This window comes from Melozone crissalis, unplaced genomic scaffold (assembly GCF_028551555.1).
Source record: "Melozone crissalis strain CALT ecotype California unplaced genomic scaffold, PUWL_Pcris_2 ptg000042l_1, whole genome shotgun sequence".
NCBI classification, from domain to species: Eukaryota; Metazoa; Chordata; class Aves; order Passeriformes; family Passerellidae; genus Melozone; species Melozone crissalis.
The window spans coordinates 57,480,001-57,496,956 of NW_026535820.1; the positions used below are offsets into that span (position 1 = coordinate 57,480,001).

The 16,956-nt window shown below is 40.4% G+C and overlaps 1 protein-coding gene across 1 annotated transcript in view; it reads right to left on the reverse strand.

Annotated features, from left to right (window-relative positions):
- The window catches only part of LOC128942772 (uncharacterized), a 159,197-nt gene extending 154,466 nt beyond the window's left edge, over positions 1-4,731 (reverse strand). The window contains exon 1 of the mRNA XM_054285451.1: positions 4,707-4,731. Within this exon, the coding sequence (XP_054141426.1) occupies positions 4,707-4,718 (12 nt within the window). The 5' untranslated portion in view covers positions 4,719-4,731. The remainder of the gene's footprint in view (positions 1-4,706) is intronic.
- Between the last annotated feature and the right edge of the window lie 12,225 nt (positions 4,732-16,956).

Sequence of the window (16,956 nt, forward strand, 5' to 3'; positions counted from 1 at the left end):
ATGCACATTCATTCCACTAGTATCTTCAGAATTATGTCTGCTTTGCAATATTAAAGAATTGCTGCATTCCTGCATGCCATAAAATTTTAATTGAGCCGCTTTTAAAGATTCCAGAGTATTTGTAACACTGCTGTGTGATAATTATTCTTACTATGCTGTGTGTAATCACCACACAAAACCTTCAAATTCATGTTAGCAGCTAAAGAAAACAATATCAAGCCAAAAATTCTGGGGCAAATTTTCAAGTGGTATAAATCACTATACATCCGCAACTCTGATGGAATTAAGATGATCTGCAGTAGATTCTGTGTATTCCTTCTGCATGTCAGATTTGCCTAGCAAAACTAAGTGCTCACTATATTGGCCATAGTCAACTTTCAACTGTTATAGTCTGGAAAATGCACAAGCTCCTTTCACAGCACAAAGTAGAAAAAAATATATTTTTTCTTCCCTATACATTATAAAGATGTGAACTGCAATGGGTTCTGGAGTGGATTTGTGCATGTGTGTGTTTTGGGGTTTTTATTGTTTGGAATTTTGGAGAGCTTTTTGTCTTGTTTCAGGGAAGGTGTTAAAGTGTTGGATCTTTGAGGGGTTCTAGTTGTTTTTTTTAGGATTCAATACAGTTAACATCAAATTTTGTATTTTTCAGTGACACAAATGACTAAATTATTTGGTACTTCAGTCAAATAGTCACAACTAGAATTTTCAGGCAATTGATGGAATAGGCTTGTGATCCCTATGCACTGCAAAGAGATGATGCCCTTGTCCCTTAATGCAATCAGGTTTTGAAAATATGTTCTTCATATTTTTTAGAATGGAAGCAATGCTTGATTTCCAACAGCTGAGTTGAATTCTTCCAGTGTTACTTCTCAACATAGCTGAATAACAGAGTGTTTCAGTGGTGGCCTTTGTGTAATCAACACATGTTCTTGTCACTTCGTGCTTGAGAGGAAATTAGAAGACATTTTCCTTTCATACCTATTTCCAGCCAATTTCCTCATCCTTCTCTCTTTTACACATGAGCAATTTTAAGTTGTGTAAATAACACTATTTCCCCTGCTTTTTATTTTAGGTTTCCTTTCCCAACCCCTCTACCCTTGTAGTACTTTGCCTTCTCATCAGAGAATAGGCAGGAAATTATCCAGTTGCATTTTACATTCATTTTATCATTAGTCACTACTACTTAATGTATGTATTTATGTAAATTTATGTCTAAAGCAAATGTTCTTTAATCAGTTTGCACATACCTGAAAAACTTAGGTTTTCAATAGCAAATTAAATAAATGCTCTCAGTGACCATTTGGATTGTTTGCAGGCAAAGTCCAGTTCTGTGAGCATACTGAGACAATGCACATGAACACACATCCTTACAGAAAGCCTCCCCTCTGATTACAGAACATTGTACCAAAATAAACATTAAAAAGCATTTAAAAAAAAAGCTGCACAACCTGAAGCCAGAGCCTCAAGTGATGCAAAGGCCGTGCTGGTTTACACCTGCTGTAACAGGGGTACAACTTGCATCCACAAACCAAATGCATCAGATCTCTCCATCCACAACCAGCACACAGAAAGGGGATGTCCCTTGCATGCAAAGTCGAGTTTAAAGGGTGATCTTGCTGTTGGTAGCAATTCATCCTACCTCAAATCTTCACGACTGTTGCTGAAAAACAGGTCCTGCCTTTTAATTTTTTTTTTATGTCTTTTTATCTTGAGTGTCCTGCACTACAGCAAAGACAAGGGGAGTTAGAAATGTTTGAGCACAGCGCAGACTAATCACCATGTCACTCAAAAGGGGACCTAAACCTTTAAAATCTTTTTTGCACACTGTCATCATTAAAACGCACCGCCTGCTTTCTGATACCGACGGAAACAAAGGGAAACCAGGAGCACCAGAACCTGCAGCACTCGCATCTCTGGGAGAGCAGCGAGCACCACAACAGCAGCAGCAGCAATGGCGAGGGAAAAAACCCTCATTTATAACCAGTGACAACTAAAACCTATGAAGTTTTTAAAAGAATGTGATTGTTGTCAAAAGGAATTGGGTACAACAATGCTGCGTTCAGCTCTGGTTCCACTCAAAGCCGTGGCTGAGGGGCTCTGGGAAAGCTGCTGGAAGGCTGGTGGGCACAGACCAGCAAGAAAGTGAATTTTGCATACTGTACGGATCATCGCTCAGTTCAGGGCAGTCATATTGAATCTGTGATCAACCAATTGTGCTTCATGAAACCGTCAGCCCTCATTTATGTCTAGCTGTTTTCTTCTGTCCTGCTGTAAACAAGCTCTGCTCTGAGCTGTCTCCCTACCCTTATCTGCTTACGAAGATCACACAGACAGACCTCATCAGCAGCCTTAGAGTTAAAGTTACTGCTTCCAGACAGCAGTCCCCATGCAAGCTGGAAGTCAAAAAGAAGAGCAACTTTGGAATGACAGAGTTTTAGTTCCTTTTAGGAAATGCATACCTTAGATTCATACACATACTGGCATGTTATGTCTCTTTCATGAAATTAAATTAGGTGTTCCTAATATGAACAACTGTTTCTAACATCAGCAAACTAGCTCAGCAGATTCATCCATGGTTTTGTTTGTGGGTTGGTTGTCTTGTTGTTGGTTGTTGGGTTTTTTTTTTGTTTTTTCCTTTGGGGCCTTGTTTGAATACAGCCAAAAGAGAAGTAGCTGGAAATATTGTCAATCTGGTAGGGCTCCAAGAACATAATAAGGCCTGATATGCTCCAAGGAGTGTAACAATGGTAAACAGGAACAGGTATGTTGGCTTCTGTTCTCATTCACTTCAGTGAGAGCATTAGCCTTTCAACGGAAAGCAGAGCACAGTTTTCAAAGAATGATCCTCTTGCATAAAAAGGGATAGAGCTTCACTAAGCACTTATTCCTCTGTGAACGCACTCACACACACACAAATGCATTACTTGGTATTTACAGCATTTAATTCTTGCAACCAGCTGCTAAGTCCCTGTTAAGGCTTTCCGTTATGCAGCTGGAGCTGGAACCTTTTCCTTTTTCCCAGCCTATTACTTTGTCTATTTAAGGGATGGCAGCCAAAGAGAAACAGCTTGGTATTTGCACCTGTCTGCTTTAAGTACTCCATGTTAGATTTTGCAGAGAACAAACTCTTCATTGCTAAAGAGAATGACACTTCGGAGGGTCAAAGATATTTTTAGTTGACTCTGCAGCAATCAAAAATAAATAAAATTAAATAAATAAATCACCCCACTCTTTGTTTATTCCAGCTAGACAATGAGGCCAAAGGAAAAGGCTTGTTGTAAAAGAGCAGCTCGCTGTGTGGGTGGAAGATGTAACCCTGTGTGTCTAGTCTAATAGAACACCAGGCACAGCTAGGCATGAGTGAACCTGCACGCTGCCCACGCAGGAGCACGTGGGAGAGCTTTTGCCTCTTCCCCTATAAAACACAGAAATGCTTCAGAAAGCAAACATGTGCTAAGAATCTTTCTGAATTTCTACATACCGGACTGCCTTTTGAGCACCCACAGAAAGCTCTGCTGCCTAGACTGTGAGACCTATGAGAAAATTGATTTTATACAATTAAAAAGAATTGTACACTCCATTCATGAGTATGCTCAGAGGTGTGCAAGCGTGGCCATACATAGCCCCACTAGCTGGAGAGTAAATCAGTGAGGGTGCACATCAAGCAAGTAACCCACGTGTGATCTTTCAGCCCTACACAAATTATCTTAGCACTCTTGCTTCTTGCTGGGAAACAAACGCCGTGCTTTCAGTCAACTTTCATTTACAATTGTACTGAAAGAAACAACAATCTCACTGGTGTATTAGCTCAGTTACTAAGAAGTAGTCTTTTTATTGCTTGCCCTTAAAATAGAAAAGCCCTCAAAAAACTCAAGCTACAGAGCTGATGACAAGAACAAAAATGCCAGGGGAAGAAAAAAAAAAAAAAACTAGAAGGGAAATAAAACAAAGTAAAACATACAATTTATTAAACAAAACATTGGTGCTGCATTTTGATTTCATAAATTGTCCCCATTTGTACTTCCTGCTTAAACAATAACTAACATGATGATGGGTTAAATGAAGTTGAGATTGTCACAAACATGGCCTCACTAGTAATTAATGTAGTTTAATATGGTTGTTGGCACACATCTCACATGACAGATAATGTTCCAACATGTCACTGATAGGACCTTTCAGCACAGCTTTAGGAGATCTACCAGGCATTGCCGAGGTTGGTTGGGTCAAAGGGTTGAACCATGTGTAATTCAGAACAGAAGAGGTCCCACGGTCACTCCACAAAAACAATTACACTACTTATTTCACTCCATCCCTTGCCCGAAATTCACAAGCCTCACAGTTTCAGCGCAGTCAATCTCTCTCTGCCCTGGGGCTATGAGCCACATGAAAATATGTGGTGCTGTGTTTATAAATCTAATCAAAAATAGAAACAGTAGACAAGCACAATGAGGTCCTACTATGGATCATGGGAATTCTCTAAATTCTGAAGGCACTTTTGTTTAACTTCTATGGGCCTTCTCCTACCATTACATTGTCTGGTACTCTCGTTAATCATCTCCTTGACTTGTCAATGCTATAAAGGAGCCTATGCGTCTGCTGACTTCCCTCCCATCACACTACAAATAATATTATGAAATAGCAATGCTAGGAATAGCCCCTTTCAAACTTTTCTCTTTGGAAAGCATGGCTTTTGCTTCACTTACCTCTTTCTCCATGCCAGCCTGCCCTTTCTCAGACCTGCAGCAAAAAACGCTTCCTCCTGCAACAAAGGAAAGGCAGTATATCTGAATTTTCAGTCTGCAGTTCTTAATACCACTAGGTTTAACACCCAGACTTGCAGAGTACCAGTCCATAAACTTGAGGAGATGGGATAGCGGGGGGAGGGAGTCTTTCCTGATGCCATCCCCTCTCTGATCTTGTCAAAGAGCAAAAGGATGATGTAGTGCTGCTCCTTCATTTCTTTTTTTAAAAAAATTTGCATCAGCCAGTTAAAATCTGCTAACAAACATAAACAAAAAACCATAACTTAAGATCAGATGAAGCAATGCCAACAAAAACTTAGCTATAAGTGGAAGTAGGCCAGAAGTAGATAATTTCTACCACCAGAGAGTAACTAGTGACATGACACAGAGTTTGCTGTAGAATACACCTTACCTGAAGACTACAGTACCAAAGCTTTCAAACACAGGAACACTTCTGTAATGTGGCATTTACATGGCTCCTATTTGTGCTTCTTTTCCTATGCTGGGGGTTCCACTGAAAGGATTAAAATTTTCCTCTACTATGAGGTTATAATTTGCAAACATACAATAACTTCACCGTTTATATATCATGTCAGCAAAAAGGCCTCAATTTTATACCAGCTACTTTTGTCTCTATGTGGGAATAAAATTCATTCATTCAAAATGGCCAGACAGGTTGCCCCTGTGGCCACTGAAATCAATGGCAAAACTGAGTCTCACTCCACAGTTTCAGGACCTGACCCACAATGAATAACAAGCTTCTTCCCTGGCCAGATTTTCCCTTGAGCATTTACACAAACACACTTTCAGGTTATTTTGCTGAGCCTGAAAACAAAACAAGAGTTTGAACAATTAAAAATATCCCTTCAGAGTCCCTCAGAAGACTTAGGTGACCTTCTGGGTCAGAAGATGCCCTGTACAAAGTACATGTTTGGCCCCACTTGAGGAAATTCTCTCTCCTGAGGGCACCAGGCAAAGAAGTTCCTAATTCTGAGTATGTGCTTAGATTTCATTGAAATCAATACAATGGACAGTGGATGGGGCCACAAGTGCTCCACGGAAAAAGGTTTCATTGTCACTCCAGTTTCTCACTAATGAATCAAGGGCTGAGCTTTTGCCCAGGCATTGCTGATGCTGAGAGCCTGCTGACCTTTGCCATCACTCCTTGATTTCAGTGTCCTTCTTGGGGTGCCAAGGCCATTGAAGCGATGCTGGGGGCTGTGAATCCAGCAGCTCCTGCTCCTCCTAGAGCCAGCCCCAACCAAACAGCCCCTGCACCACAGCCCACAGCTGTTGCAAAGCTCTCTGCCCCAGGGCACTGTGCAATATTGAAAATAAAGCCCCAGCAAGACCCTGCAGAGAGGCTCAAGCCACAGATCTGGTCATTGTATGTCTCAGAAAACAACTCCAGTCCCAAATCCAAAATCTGGGATGGGTTTTCAGGACAAGGTAGTATGTGCCTTTCTTTTCCAACTACTGGAACTGAACATCCACTGAAAGTACTTGTTTCAAGCCCAATAGCATGGCATATAGCTTGTTACAACTCAAAGGGGAACAGCAGAAAAGAACCACCTGTATGAACCAAAAGCAACAAAACTTGAAAGGGCTCCTTTCCTCCTCAAAGTAGAATGGTGAGAAGCTATCAGCAGAAGAGAGCTGATCAAGACATAAACTGTGAATGCAACATTTTCATCCATGGTCAAGATCTGTGCGTTGTAGAAGAGCCAAAGATGCAGCAATAAGGACTAGTGAAGCCAGAGCAGCCCAGGAATCCAAACATTAATGGGAAGACTTGGAGTTGCATCTTTAAAAATGCGATTGATTAAATAAGGACAGCAAAGGCAAAGACAGATAAACAATGAGCTCAGAAGAGACATTAATAACATCAGGGTCATAACACTGATTTTCTTAGAGTTCGAGAACTTCCTATTATTTGGGTTTTCCAGGAAATTTATTTTTGTTTGTTTGCTTTGGTGGGGGACACTTCATTGTTTTTTTCTTAAATGAAGGTGTTAGACATTGCTTTTCCTTTTATCTTTATAGTACCAAATGCAACACATTCAACTCTGCATCAACTGATGCTGACTGTGGCCTTAGTTAACCTCTCCAGCCTATTTTCTTTAGCTGGATAACGGCTGAATCATTAGCATTCAACTAGCTTGCAGTCCTGAAAGAATACAGCAAAAACAGAGTACATGATCTTCTCAGCAATCAAAACATAACATAAAAAGTATCTGAGATCCCACCAGGTATTTTATTTCATACCTGGCTGATGTATTTTGCATTAATTAGGGATGGACTTCAGTTATTTTTAAGTGCATTTGTAGTAAAATGGCAAAGCAAAAAAATTACTTAGAAGTTCTTGAATTGGATAGTCCATTTTGTTTTCTAATTTTTCACCCAATTATGCTCTTTTCCCCCACAAGAGGAAAAACTAAGGATGCTAGATTAAATATGCAAGATACATTAATAACTTTCTGTAGTGAAAGCAATGTATTTTTTAATACAAAAATGGAGGAATTAGAGAGATGCACAAAAACACTCTTTTAGCACCACAACGCTATTAACAGGCTCCCATCACCAGCTGCAGCTCTGGGAGAGATCAAAACAACACACTTTTTCACTGGAGCATGCTCAGGTACATATTTTTCAATACGGCTGATATTTTATGCTGCATCAGCCACCAGAAATCACTTTGACCAATGTACAACAAGGGCCTTACAAACACAGCCATAAAACGTACAGTTTTCACCACGCTGCCACACGGAAGGAAAGAACCCTCCTGTTGGTAGCTGTGCACCCAGAACCTCCCCAGGGTGCACCCCAATGCCCAGGCACATTATCAAGGAGAGCAATGCCCAGCAGAGCTGAGGTGTTGGAGGAGAAGCAGTGGGTTCATGGCAGGAGAAGCAAAGCAACAGTTTGTCATGGCAGGGGCTGCCCTCGCTGCTCCCACACCTTCACCTGGGGCACCATCTATCACATGCTAAGAAGCAGTGCTGTGGGATCCCTGTGCTACAATATCGGCAGAAACCACTGAGTAAATGATAACCCTAACAGCCCCGCTTGTAATTCCCTTTGGACTCTCTCATAAATACCAGGTAGCCGGCCTTGCTCTTTAAGAAATATTTCTTCAGGGGAAAATTGCACCTCCAGTGAAGAGAATCCATCAGTCACTTAAATTCAGCAGGGCTGACCTTTGAAGCCAAAAGCACTGTGCTTATCCTCCTTTAATCATCAATTTTGGGAGCAGGTCCTTCAAAGTAATTTCAGATCCATGCTATATTTTTTCTTTTTAATTTTTTTTTAATTTATAAAGAAAGGAGTTTTCTGCAATATGCCTTTATAAAGATCATTAACACACTCAAAATTAGGCTCACAATAAAGTCATTCACTTGATAGGTTGTGATGTTCCTAGCCTTTTTCTGTGTGCCTGAAAAGATGGATAGATAAACGATTTTTCTGATGATAAACCTCAGTAGGCAGCTAAGCACCACTCAGCTGCTCACTCACTCTCAGTGGAATAGGGGCTAGAGTCAGAAGGATAAAAGTACAAAACCTCATGGGTTTAGATACAGACAGGATTGAAGGGGATTTAAAAGATCATCCAGTTCCAATTCTCCTACCATGGGCAGGGACACATGTCAGTAGACCAGGTTGCTCAAAGCCTCATCCAACCTGGCCTTGAACACTGCCAGGGATGAGATATTCGCATCTTCTCTGGGAAACTCACCACTCTCCAGTAAAGAATTTCTCCCTAATATCTAATCTAAGCCTAATCTCTTTTAATTTGAAGCCATTTCCTTTTGTTCTGTCACTATGTGCTCTTGTAAAAAATCTTTCTCCATCGTTCTTGTAGGCTCCATTCAGGTACTGAAAGGTCATGATTAGAATATCCTGAAGCCTTCTCTTTTCCAGGCTGAACAACCCCAGTCCCTTAGCCTTCCCTCAAAGGAAAGGTGCTCCATCCCTCTGATCATCTTGGTGGCCCTGCTCTGGATTTGCTCTGACAGGTCCATATCCTTCTTCCTGTGCTCAGGGCTCCAGAGCTGGAAGCAGCACTCCAGGTAGGATCTCACCAGGGCAGAACAGAGTGGTAGAATCACTTCCCTTGCTCTGCTGGCCATGCTGCTTTTGATGCAGCCCAGGATATGGTTTGCCTTCTGGGCTGCCAGAGTTTATTTTTTTTAATTAAAGGAAAAAAAGAAAAGGGAGCAGGGAGGGAGCCACAAGTAAACAGTGATGCAAAAGGAAACAATTGCTCACCACCAACCGACTGATGTCCAGCCAGTTCCCAAACACCTTTCACCCACTCCTCTCACACTCTGTTTTGTTGCTGGACATGACATCATATGTTATGGAATATCCATTTGGTCAAATGGGGTCAGCTGTCCCAACTTCTTCCCCCCACAACCTCTTGCATAGCCCCAGCCCACTCACTGATGGGGTGGTATGAGAAACAGAAAAGGTTTTGACACTTTGTAATCGCTGTTCATCAATAGGTAAAACATCCCCATGTTATCAACACTGCTATAACAAACCCAAAACACAGCCCCACACAAGCTACTACGACGATATTTTATCTCAGCCCAGACCAGCGACTGCTGGGGAAGTTGGAAATACCAAAATTTAGGTTTTATGCCACCATTCCAATATTCTCATTTCCCATCAAATGGAAAGCACCACACATGAACGTTGACCACACCATTTCAGAGCCTGACTCAGGGTCAGGGATGACCATCTCCCGATGAAGCCCCAGGGCTCATGTTTAAGAGTAACTAAATTTTTAGTGATCTTCACCTGACAGTCACTATTGAGGAAGGAACAAAGCCAGCCCCAGCCTGGACAAATGCCTTTCCAGAATGGGATGAAAAGCTCACAGTCTTTCTTTCCAGGCTTTGTTTTTTTATGCTTTTTTTTTTGCTTTTTTTTTTTTTTTTTTGCAGATCTGCTTACTGCAAGACTTGGAGGCAGCTCAGTAGCAGGCAGCAGGATTAAGAGACCAAGCACAGTAAAAAAATCATGCTCCTCATGGTCGTGGTCAAGCCAAAAATTCTTTTTCCTCCAGTTTTCTACTTGTAAAAGAGGTGTTCCTTGTTACCTTTGTGATTCTACCAGCCACAGTGAATTTCTGCACAGCACTCTGGATGCAACATCATGGTATCAGGAACTTCAGCACTGCCACTGTCCTTAATTTTCCCTTCCCACCCACATCCCAGCTCTTAACCAGCAAAAAGGAAAAAAAAAAATTCTTTTCTTTTCATTACAGAAAGTTTTGTGACTTGTAATTCTTAAATTGCATGGCCTTCACATTACAGAAGAATGTTAGAACTACTGAGCTGCACATGAAATCCTGAAAAAAAATAATATATGCTTTAGAGACAAAACCAGTGAATGATTTTGCTTGTGCAGAAACAGCATTGTAAACTCTAAGTAAACATCATATGCAAAGGTAAATTAAAAAATTAAGTATAAAGTACTCATTATCAGTCAATATTTGTGGCAAGAGACACAACCTCTTTTTGAAAGTGTTTCAGAATTTCCTCCCTAATTTATTTTCAGGGAACAAGTAGTTCATTTTCTGACTATATTTTGTATTTGCCATAGAGTTTAGTAGTTCCTTATGAACATCTACTTTTCATTTTCTGGTTACCACTATTACTACAAAGAAAAGCAAACCAATCAGAAGTTATTTTTAGGCACCCTGCTGTTTAGGAAACTAGCCTACAATGATTGGAGCATAGTTTTCCAAAAAAGTTTCACTGTAAATAGTACAATCTCCACAATCTGTGCTCTCTTCTCAGGGAGAGAATCTGCACAAGGAAAAATTCAGTTTTGCTGTTTGTTAGTTGAAAGATCAAAATTTCAAATATACATATGAAAGTGCAATATGAAGGGTTTTCTCTCTGAATTAAGCGAGAGTATAAGCAAGGATTCACTGGAAAATACAGGAAAATGCTTCTTGTAAAAGTTGCACTTGTTACATACATCACTTCAGATATCAATACTGTTGCTAATAGATCAGGAGAGTTTTCTTTCAGTCAAAGAGACAGAAATCATACTGTATGAGCAGTCCCAGAAGGAATACCTTTAGTTGTTCAAAACATATTTCACTTGCCTCTGGCAGCAGTTTCCGGATTAGTGTCATATATGTGTCAACACGAAACAACACAGGCTACTTGTTCATACATTCCCATTAGTCCCCCTTATATCAGCGTATATGCCAGCTGACACTGACTGTACATATATATATCAATATATCCAACCCAGTGAGTGCACTCCCCTATCAGGCACTTGTTAACGAGACATGACCACCAAGTACGAGTGAAGGGAAACTGAGGCAATGGCATAAATTAGGCAGGGAATTAAGAATTAGGTATGCATTTCTAATTTGCATACCACTAATTAGAAATGGCAGTGTATAAAGACATATTTAGACTAATAAGCAGAGCCGCAGCTTGGTTTTTATGACCCAGTTAGCTGATAAGACCTAGATGCACACAGTTCAAAGTCTGTAATGGTTTCCATTCATTTTCAATCAATAATAGCAAGAAAATTGCGCCTGGCATGTTTTAAACTTGGTATCTTCAGCCAGCACAGCTAGATGGGAAGTTTCTTTGTCCCAGCCAGGAAATCAGCACCTGAAATTCTGACTCCAAGATTTGAATTCCTGGACCAAATCTCCCTTTGAAATAAATGCTAGTGATGTTTCATTCATTACATGTGAAAAACAGCTACCTCAGGACGTGGAACAAGCAAAGAATAGTCAAAGATGACTGCTTCTGAATTCCTGCATTTTGGGATAGATGGCATGTCCAATAGGCCCAAAGCTGTTTTCTAACCAATGGAGAAGCTCTAAAACTGATATGCCCTCTGCTTGACTTCCTCTGGTAGAGCAGAAGAGTCAGCAGCAATCCCATGACACGCTCTCCTTGGTGATGCAGCAGCTTAATAAATTCCTGCTGTTTGTCCCCTTCTTCTCTCCAGCCATTCACTCCTGTCCTTGGAAAGCAGCTCACTGAAGTCTCACTGGGCTGTACTTACTGTAGATGTAAGCCAGATTAAAAATATCTGTCCCCAAAACACCTCTTTTTTTCATTATTTACCTTGAACGACTTCACTGGTCATGCACTTGGTTCTGCCACTACAGCCAGGGCACAACCAACTCCATCAAGGAAAAATATTATCCTTAAGTGAGCTTTCCCAACAGAGAAAACATATACTAAAGCTAGACCTTCATAATGACATTAAAGTTTACTACCAGCCCCATAAGCTAAGATTCTGAAAATATTTATGTTGCCTCCACCAGAGAACAAAGTGAAAAACTACACTGATGCATACTGTGAGACCTAGAGTAGAATCTAATAGCATGTTGCAATAGCTACAACTAATTAAAACAAAAGAGAGCCAAAACAAATAAACAAACAAACAAAAAAAAAACAAACAAAACCAAAACAAGAAAAAGCTTCAAAGAGGTAGCATCCAGCAATGATTTGAGAATTTAGAAACAGGAAGGAGACACATTACCACATGCAGCAATCCAGCACACACCCAGAGAGGATGGCCACACATTGTGTGTGTGTGTGTGTGTGTGTGTGTGTGTCTTCTCACCTGTCCACTGCCTTGGAGAAGAGCAGGGTAGCTCTACTTCCTTCTCACCCTTTTGGGCACAACTTGATGCCCCAGTTTCGGATTGGTGCAGTCTGGAAGTAAAAAAAGCAATGAATTTGCCTTTCTACACAGGGTCATCAAAAGGCTTAAAGATCAGTGAAGTTTTTTGAGGTTTTATTGGCATATTAACATTCTGATAACCTGTCTTGGAAGAGACAGTTTCATGTGAAAAGTGGGTAAGTTGAGCCATAAGAAGCTGTTTTCTGAGCATTACTTGCCATGTTAGGAGAATAAGTGAGGTTTGGATTTCTTGTATTTTGCTATCTTGGGCCATACCCAATGTGAAAATAGACTTTAATATTGTGTTTTTCATGACTTCAGAAAAGGGTTTGAAGAGCTACGCTACAAAGCATGTCATTTACTCATTTAAGATACTACAGTCTACGGGTTCATTGATTACCTAGTTAGGATTTGCTTTGGACAATTAGTAGAATTTAAAAGCATCTTACATATTGAGTGGAAGACATTAAATGAGGAGGAAGTCTGTAATTTATAGGTCTCAATCCTGAAAAGCATTTATACACACACTTTCTCCTTGCATGAATTACTTTATTGAACACAGTAGACTAAAGTACAAGCTCACTCCCAACTGAGAACCTTTGTAGGAAGTGGATGTGTGAAAATGTCTACATAACTGAAAAGACACAATTACATTTCATTTTTTTCTGTCGCCTCTTCCTTCCTTTTCCCTCTCTCCCTCAAATACCAAGTTAAGGACTAAAGGAACTCGTTCTAATATCTTTTCAGCAATTTCAAGTTGGTATAATTGTACTGAATTGAGAGAACTCATTTGTGAAGTTCCTCATTCAGTGAAGATGAAAACAGTTTCAGATACTTACTGCTGATCAGTCACACACAAGATAGCCCAAATACTAAGCTCTTTTTCACCAGAAATTTCAACATGTTTATTTCACATCCTAACAAACTGAGGGTTTTTTCATGCAAATTTTTACAGCAGACAATACAGAGTTAAAAAGAGTGACATGGCATATTATGAGATTGTATGCAGTTTATTGTCACCTTAATTTATTCCTACTCATTTATTGACCAGGGGTTAACTAATTAACAGGACCCCAAAAATTAAAATTGACAGATGAAAAATCCTTCCCAGTTGTCATTTGCTACTGCTTTTTCTTCAAGTTAAACCTGTGCTGGCCTACTACTTTTACTACTGGCCCCAAAACAGGGGCCACAGATTGCTCAGTGTAGAAGCAGTAACTTCGAGCTATGAATGAGTAGCAACTTTTGAGATCAGACTGATTTTGTCACTGCAGACTCTCCCACTGCAGCCTACATGGTGCTGTGCAGAAGTCAAATTAGGCACGGAGCCCACTGGAATCAATGAGGAGACTACCACTGGGTCTGGAAAACTTGAGAGCATGTCCCATCCAAAATGTAGGGACAACTAGGAACATCAGGAAATCCATAGAAGCTGGTAGAAACAGCAGAAGGGACCTTTTTGAAGTACTAATACTCACAGAGATCCATCACAGGTTGGACAGCAATTGACAAGAATTATTTATATAGCATGTTTATTCCAGATTATATTTCCTTGTGGGTTTTTCCCATGATGCTGAAAACTAAACTAACATTAAAACTAACATGACTGGTTTACTTCCTTCCCTTTAAATCAATTCACCTCCTAAACTGTTAACACCAAAATTAAATGAGAGTTTGCAGAAGGTCATGTTAAACTCTTGTAAAATCAATCTCTCCCTCAGACTTCAAAAGATTATTGAATGTCCTAATACAGCCCTGATCTACAAGTGAGTGGGTGATTCTGCACGGTGCCACCTTCCTTCCTCACACCAGGACTTGGAAGAAACCTTCAGCAGATCTTCCATTTTGTTCCATCTGAACAAAACCTATGTTTTTGCTCTGTACTTGACAGAAAGTATAGAAAGGCAGTAGTAGTAAAATTCAGGATGTAGAGCTCAAAATGCCCCTTTCAGGCCCTGGCTCACTAATGTGGTCTTCCTAGTTAAGACTTTTCATGTTGCAAGTGGAAACTGTATTGCAATTATGGCAACTGTATGTGGCTTTTTGTCTCAGAATGGGTGGATTAATCCTCCTCCATTTTTGACTCATGAATCATAAATGGATGACATTTCAGTTTGAAGTTATCAATATTCCCATTGGTTAAGTGTAAACCTTTAGATAGTTACTTCTTACACTTTACACTTTGGTGAAGGTAATCTTTAAGATGAAAAAGCAACTGTTCTTCCTTAAGATTCATATAGAATGCTTAAAAATTTTCCCTTTTCTTTTTTCCTTTGTTTCCTATTTCTCCCTTTCTTCCCCCCCCCTTTTTAATATCTGAATTAAGAATGCAAAATCTCATTTTTCGAGATATTTTGTAGATGCTTCCAGAGCAGAGGACGGCTGGACTAGGAAATATCTTCATCTGTTGAATGAGTGAAACTGCTGGACGTCTCACATGCGTCCCTGCAACTGGTTATTGGGCCACAGTTAATAAAGACCAAAGAAAACAAACCAAAGATGATCACAGGAGTTTATGCTGCAGTGAGCTGTGTGTGGGCAAGCCACTCCTCAAGCAAAATTCAGCAAGACTCCATGAGATCCCAAAGGTCCTCTGCAATAGAATGACTGCAGTACTGTGGGCTGAATTTAACGTGGAGCCCATCTTCTAAATGCCTGTCCACATGTAATTCCTTCAGCCATTCAATTGCATCAGATGAACAGGTTTTTAGTGCCACTTTATATGAGTAATAAGGTGTTGTAGTTTAATCCCAGCCAGAAACCAAGTCCCACACAGCCGCTCACTCACTCCGCCACCAGTCGGATAAGGGAGAGAATTGGAAGAATAAAAGTTAGAAAACCCGTGGATTGATATAAAGACAACTTGATAGGGAAAGAAAAAGTAGCTCACACCAGCAAAGCAAAACCAGGAATTAATTCACTTCTTCCCATGGGCAGGCAGGTGTTCAGCCCACTCCGTGAGAGAAGGGCCCCTCACATGTAATGGCAACTTGGGAAAGCAAACACCACCACTCCAAACATCCCCCCTTCCTCCTTCTTCTCCCCACCTTTACATGCTGAGCGTGATGCCATATGGTCTGGAATATCCCTTTGGTCGCTTGGGGTCAGCTATCGTGGCTGTGTCTCCTCCCAGCTTCCCGTTCATCCCCAGTATCCCCAATAGTGTGGCAGTACAAGAAGCAGAAAAGGCCTTGGCTCTGTGCAAGCTCTGCTCAGCAATAAGAAAAATATCTATTTTATCAACCCTGTGTTCAGCACAAACTGAAGACAGCCCTATACCAGCCACTGTGAAGAAAATTAACTTCCCTCAAACCAAAATCAGCACATAAGGAAAACTGGACATTAAATCTTGCCTCTAACCTTGAGGGCTTCTTTCTTTCCCTTGTACTAAACTATGACAACTTAGCTGATAGAACAATAAATATTATATTAGCACTGGCACTCGGTAGCGTACTATAAGCTTCTTGGCACTTTATTTTGCCCTAAAAATACTGTTTCATGCCAATAGAGTAGACTTATCTATGGTATTTGGCTAGAGATTCTGAAGTCCATACTTTTGCATGGAAGGACAATATTTCCTTTCGCATGCAAATAAAGTATTTAAGGTAATGGCTTTATGAAGCAAACAATGACACTTCACTGTAGTGACTCCTTTTTTCCATCAAACGTTTATGACAACAATAATACAGAAAAACAACAGGACAGATCAGAACCAGCAGTCTTCTTGGTCATCCCATCAGCAAAAGCAATAGACATGATATTTTTCAAGAGTTGTTTTGTCCTCTTACAAAAGTTATAACCACTTTGTAGTCTTTAATAACAAGTTCAAAGATGGGTTCACCTTAACAAAAAGATGAATCTGGAGTCACTATCCCATAGATCCCACAACAAAACATATGCAGATATTTAATATGTTAAAAGCATTAACTTTTTGGTTTTTCTGCCCTCCCTCCCCCAAGCAAAAAATCACAGGAAGAAGGCAAGTTTCAGGAACCAAGACATTCTACTTGAACCAAAAAATGTGATTTATTACCACATTTTCTTAAACTTATTCTTGGCTTTGATTCAGGTTCACTGTGTAATCTTGGACATGTCTCCAAGCTTAACTGCTAAGATGGATGGATGGTGTGGACACATAAGTTGGGAAAGTTATCCAGGCTGGAGGACTTGTTTCAAACCCCCAGATTCTGCCATGCCTGAATCAGAAACTAGATTTTGAAATAGTCACTGGGAATACAACCTGGCAGCAAAGCCATTCCCTGGAGAACTTACTTTGACAATGCAGGAAAAGTTGCAGGAAAGAAAAGGAAAGATCTGCCCCAGCACAATTGGTTTGGCACAGGATCTGAGTTTTTCCACACACTCAGCCATGGCTGCACCTGAGCACATCTACTGGGGTCATTGGTTTCTTGTGATGGGAAAAATGCATTTTTAGAAATTAAATTTGGGGTGAGAAGGAAAGTAACCTAAAGAGTTGCAGCAAGGTAAAACCCTTGCTTCAGCTACAATGAAGAACAAGCCTGTCTGGCATCCTTCAAAA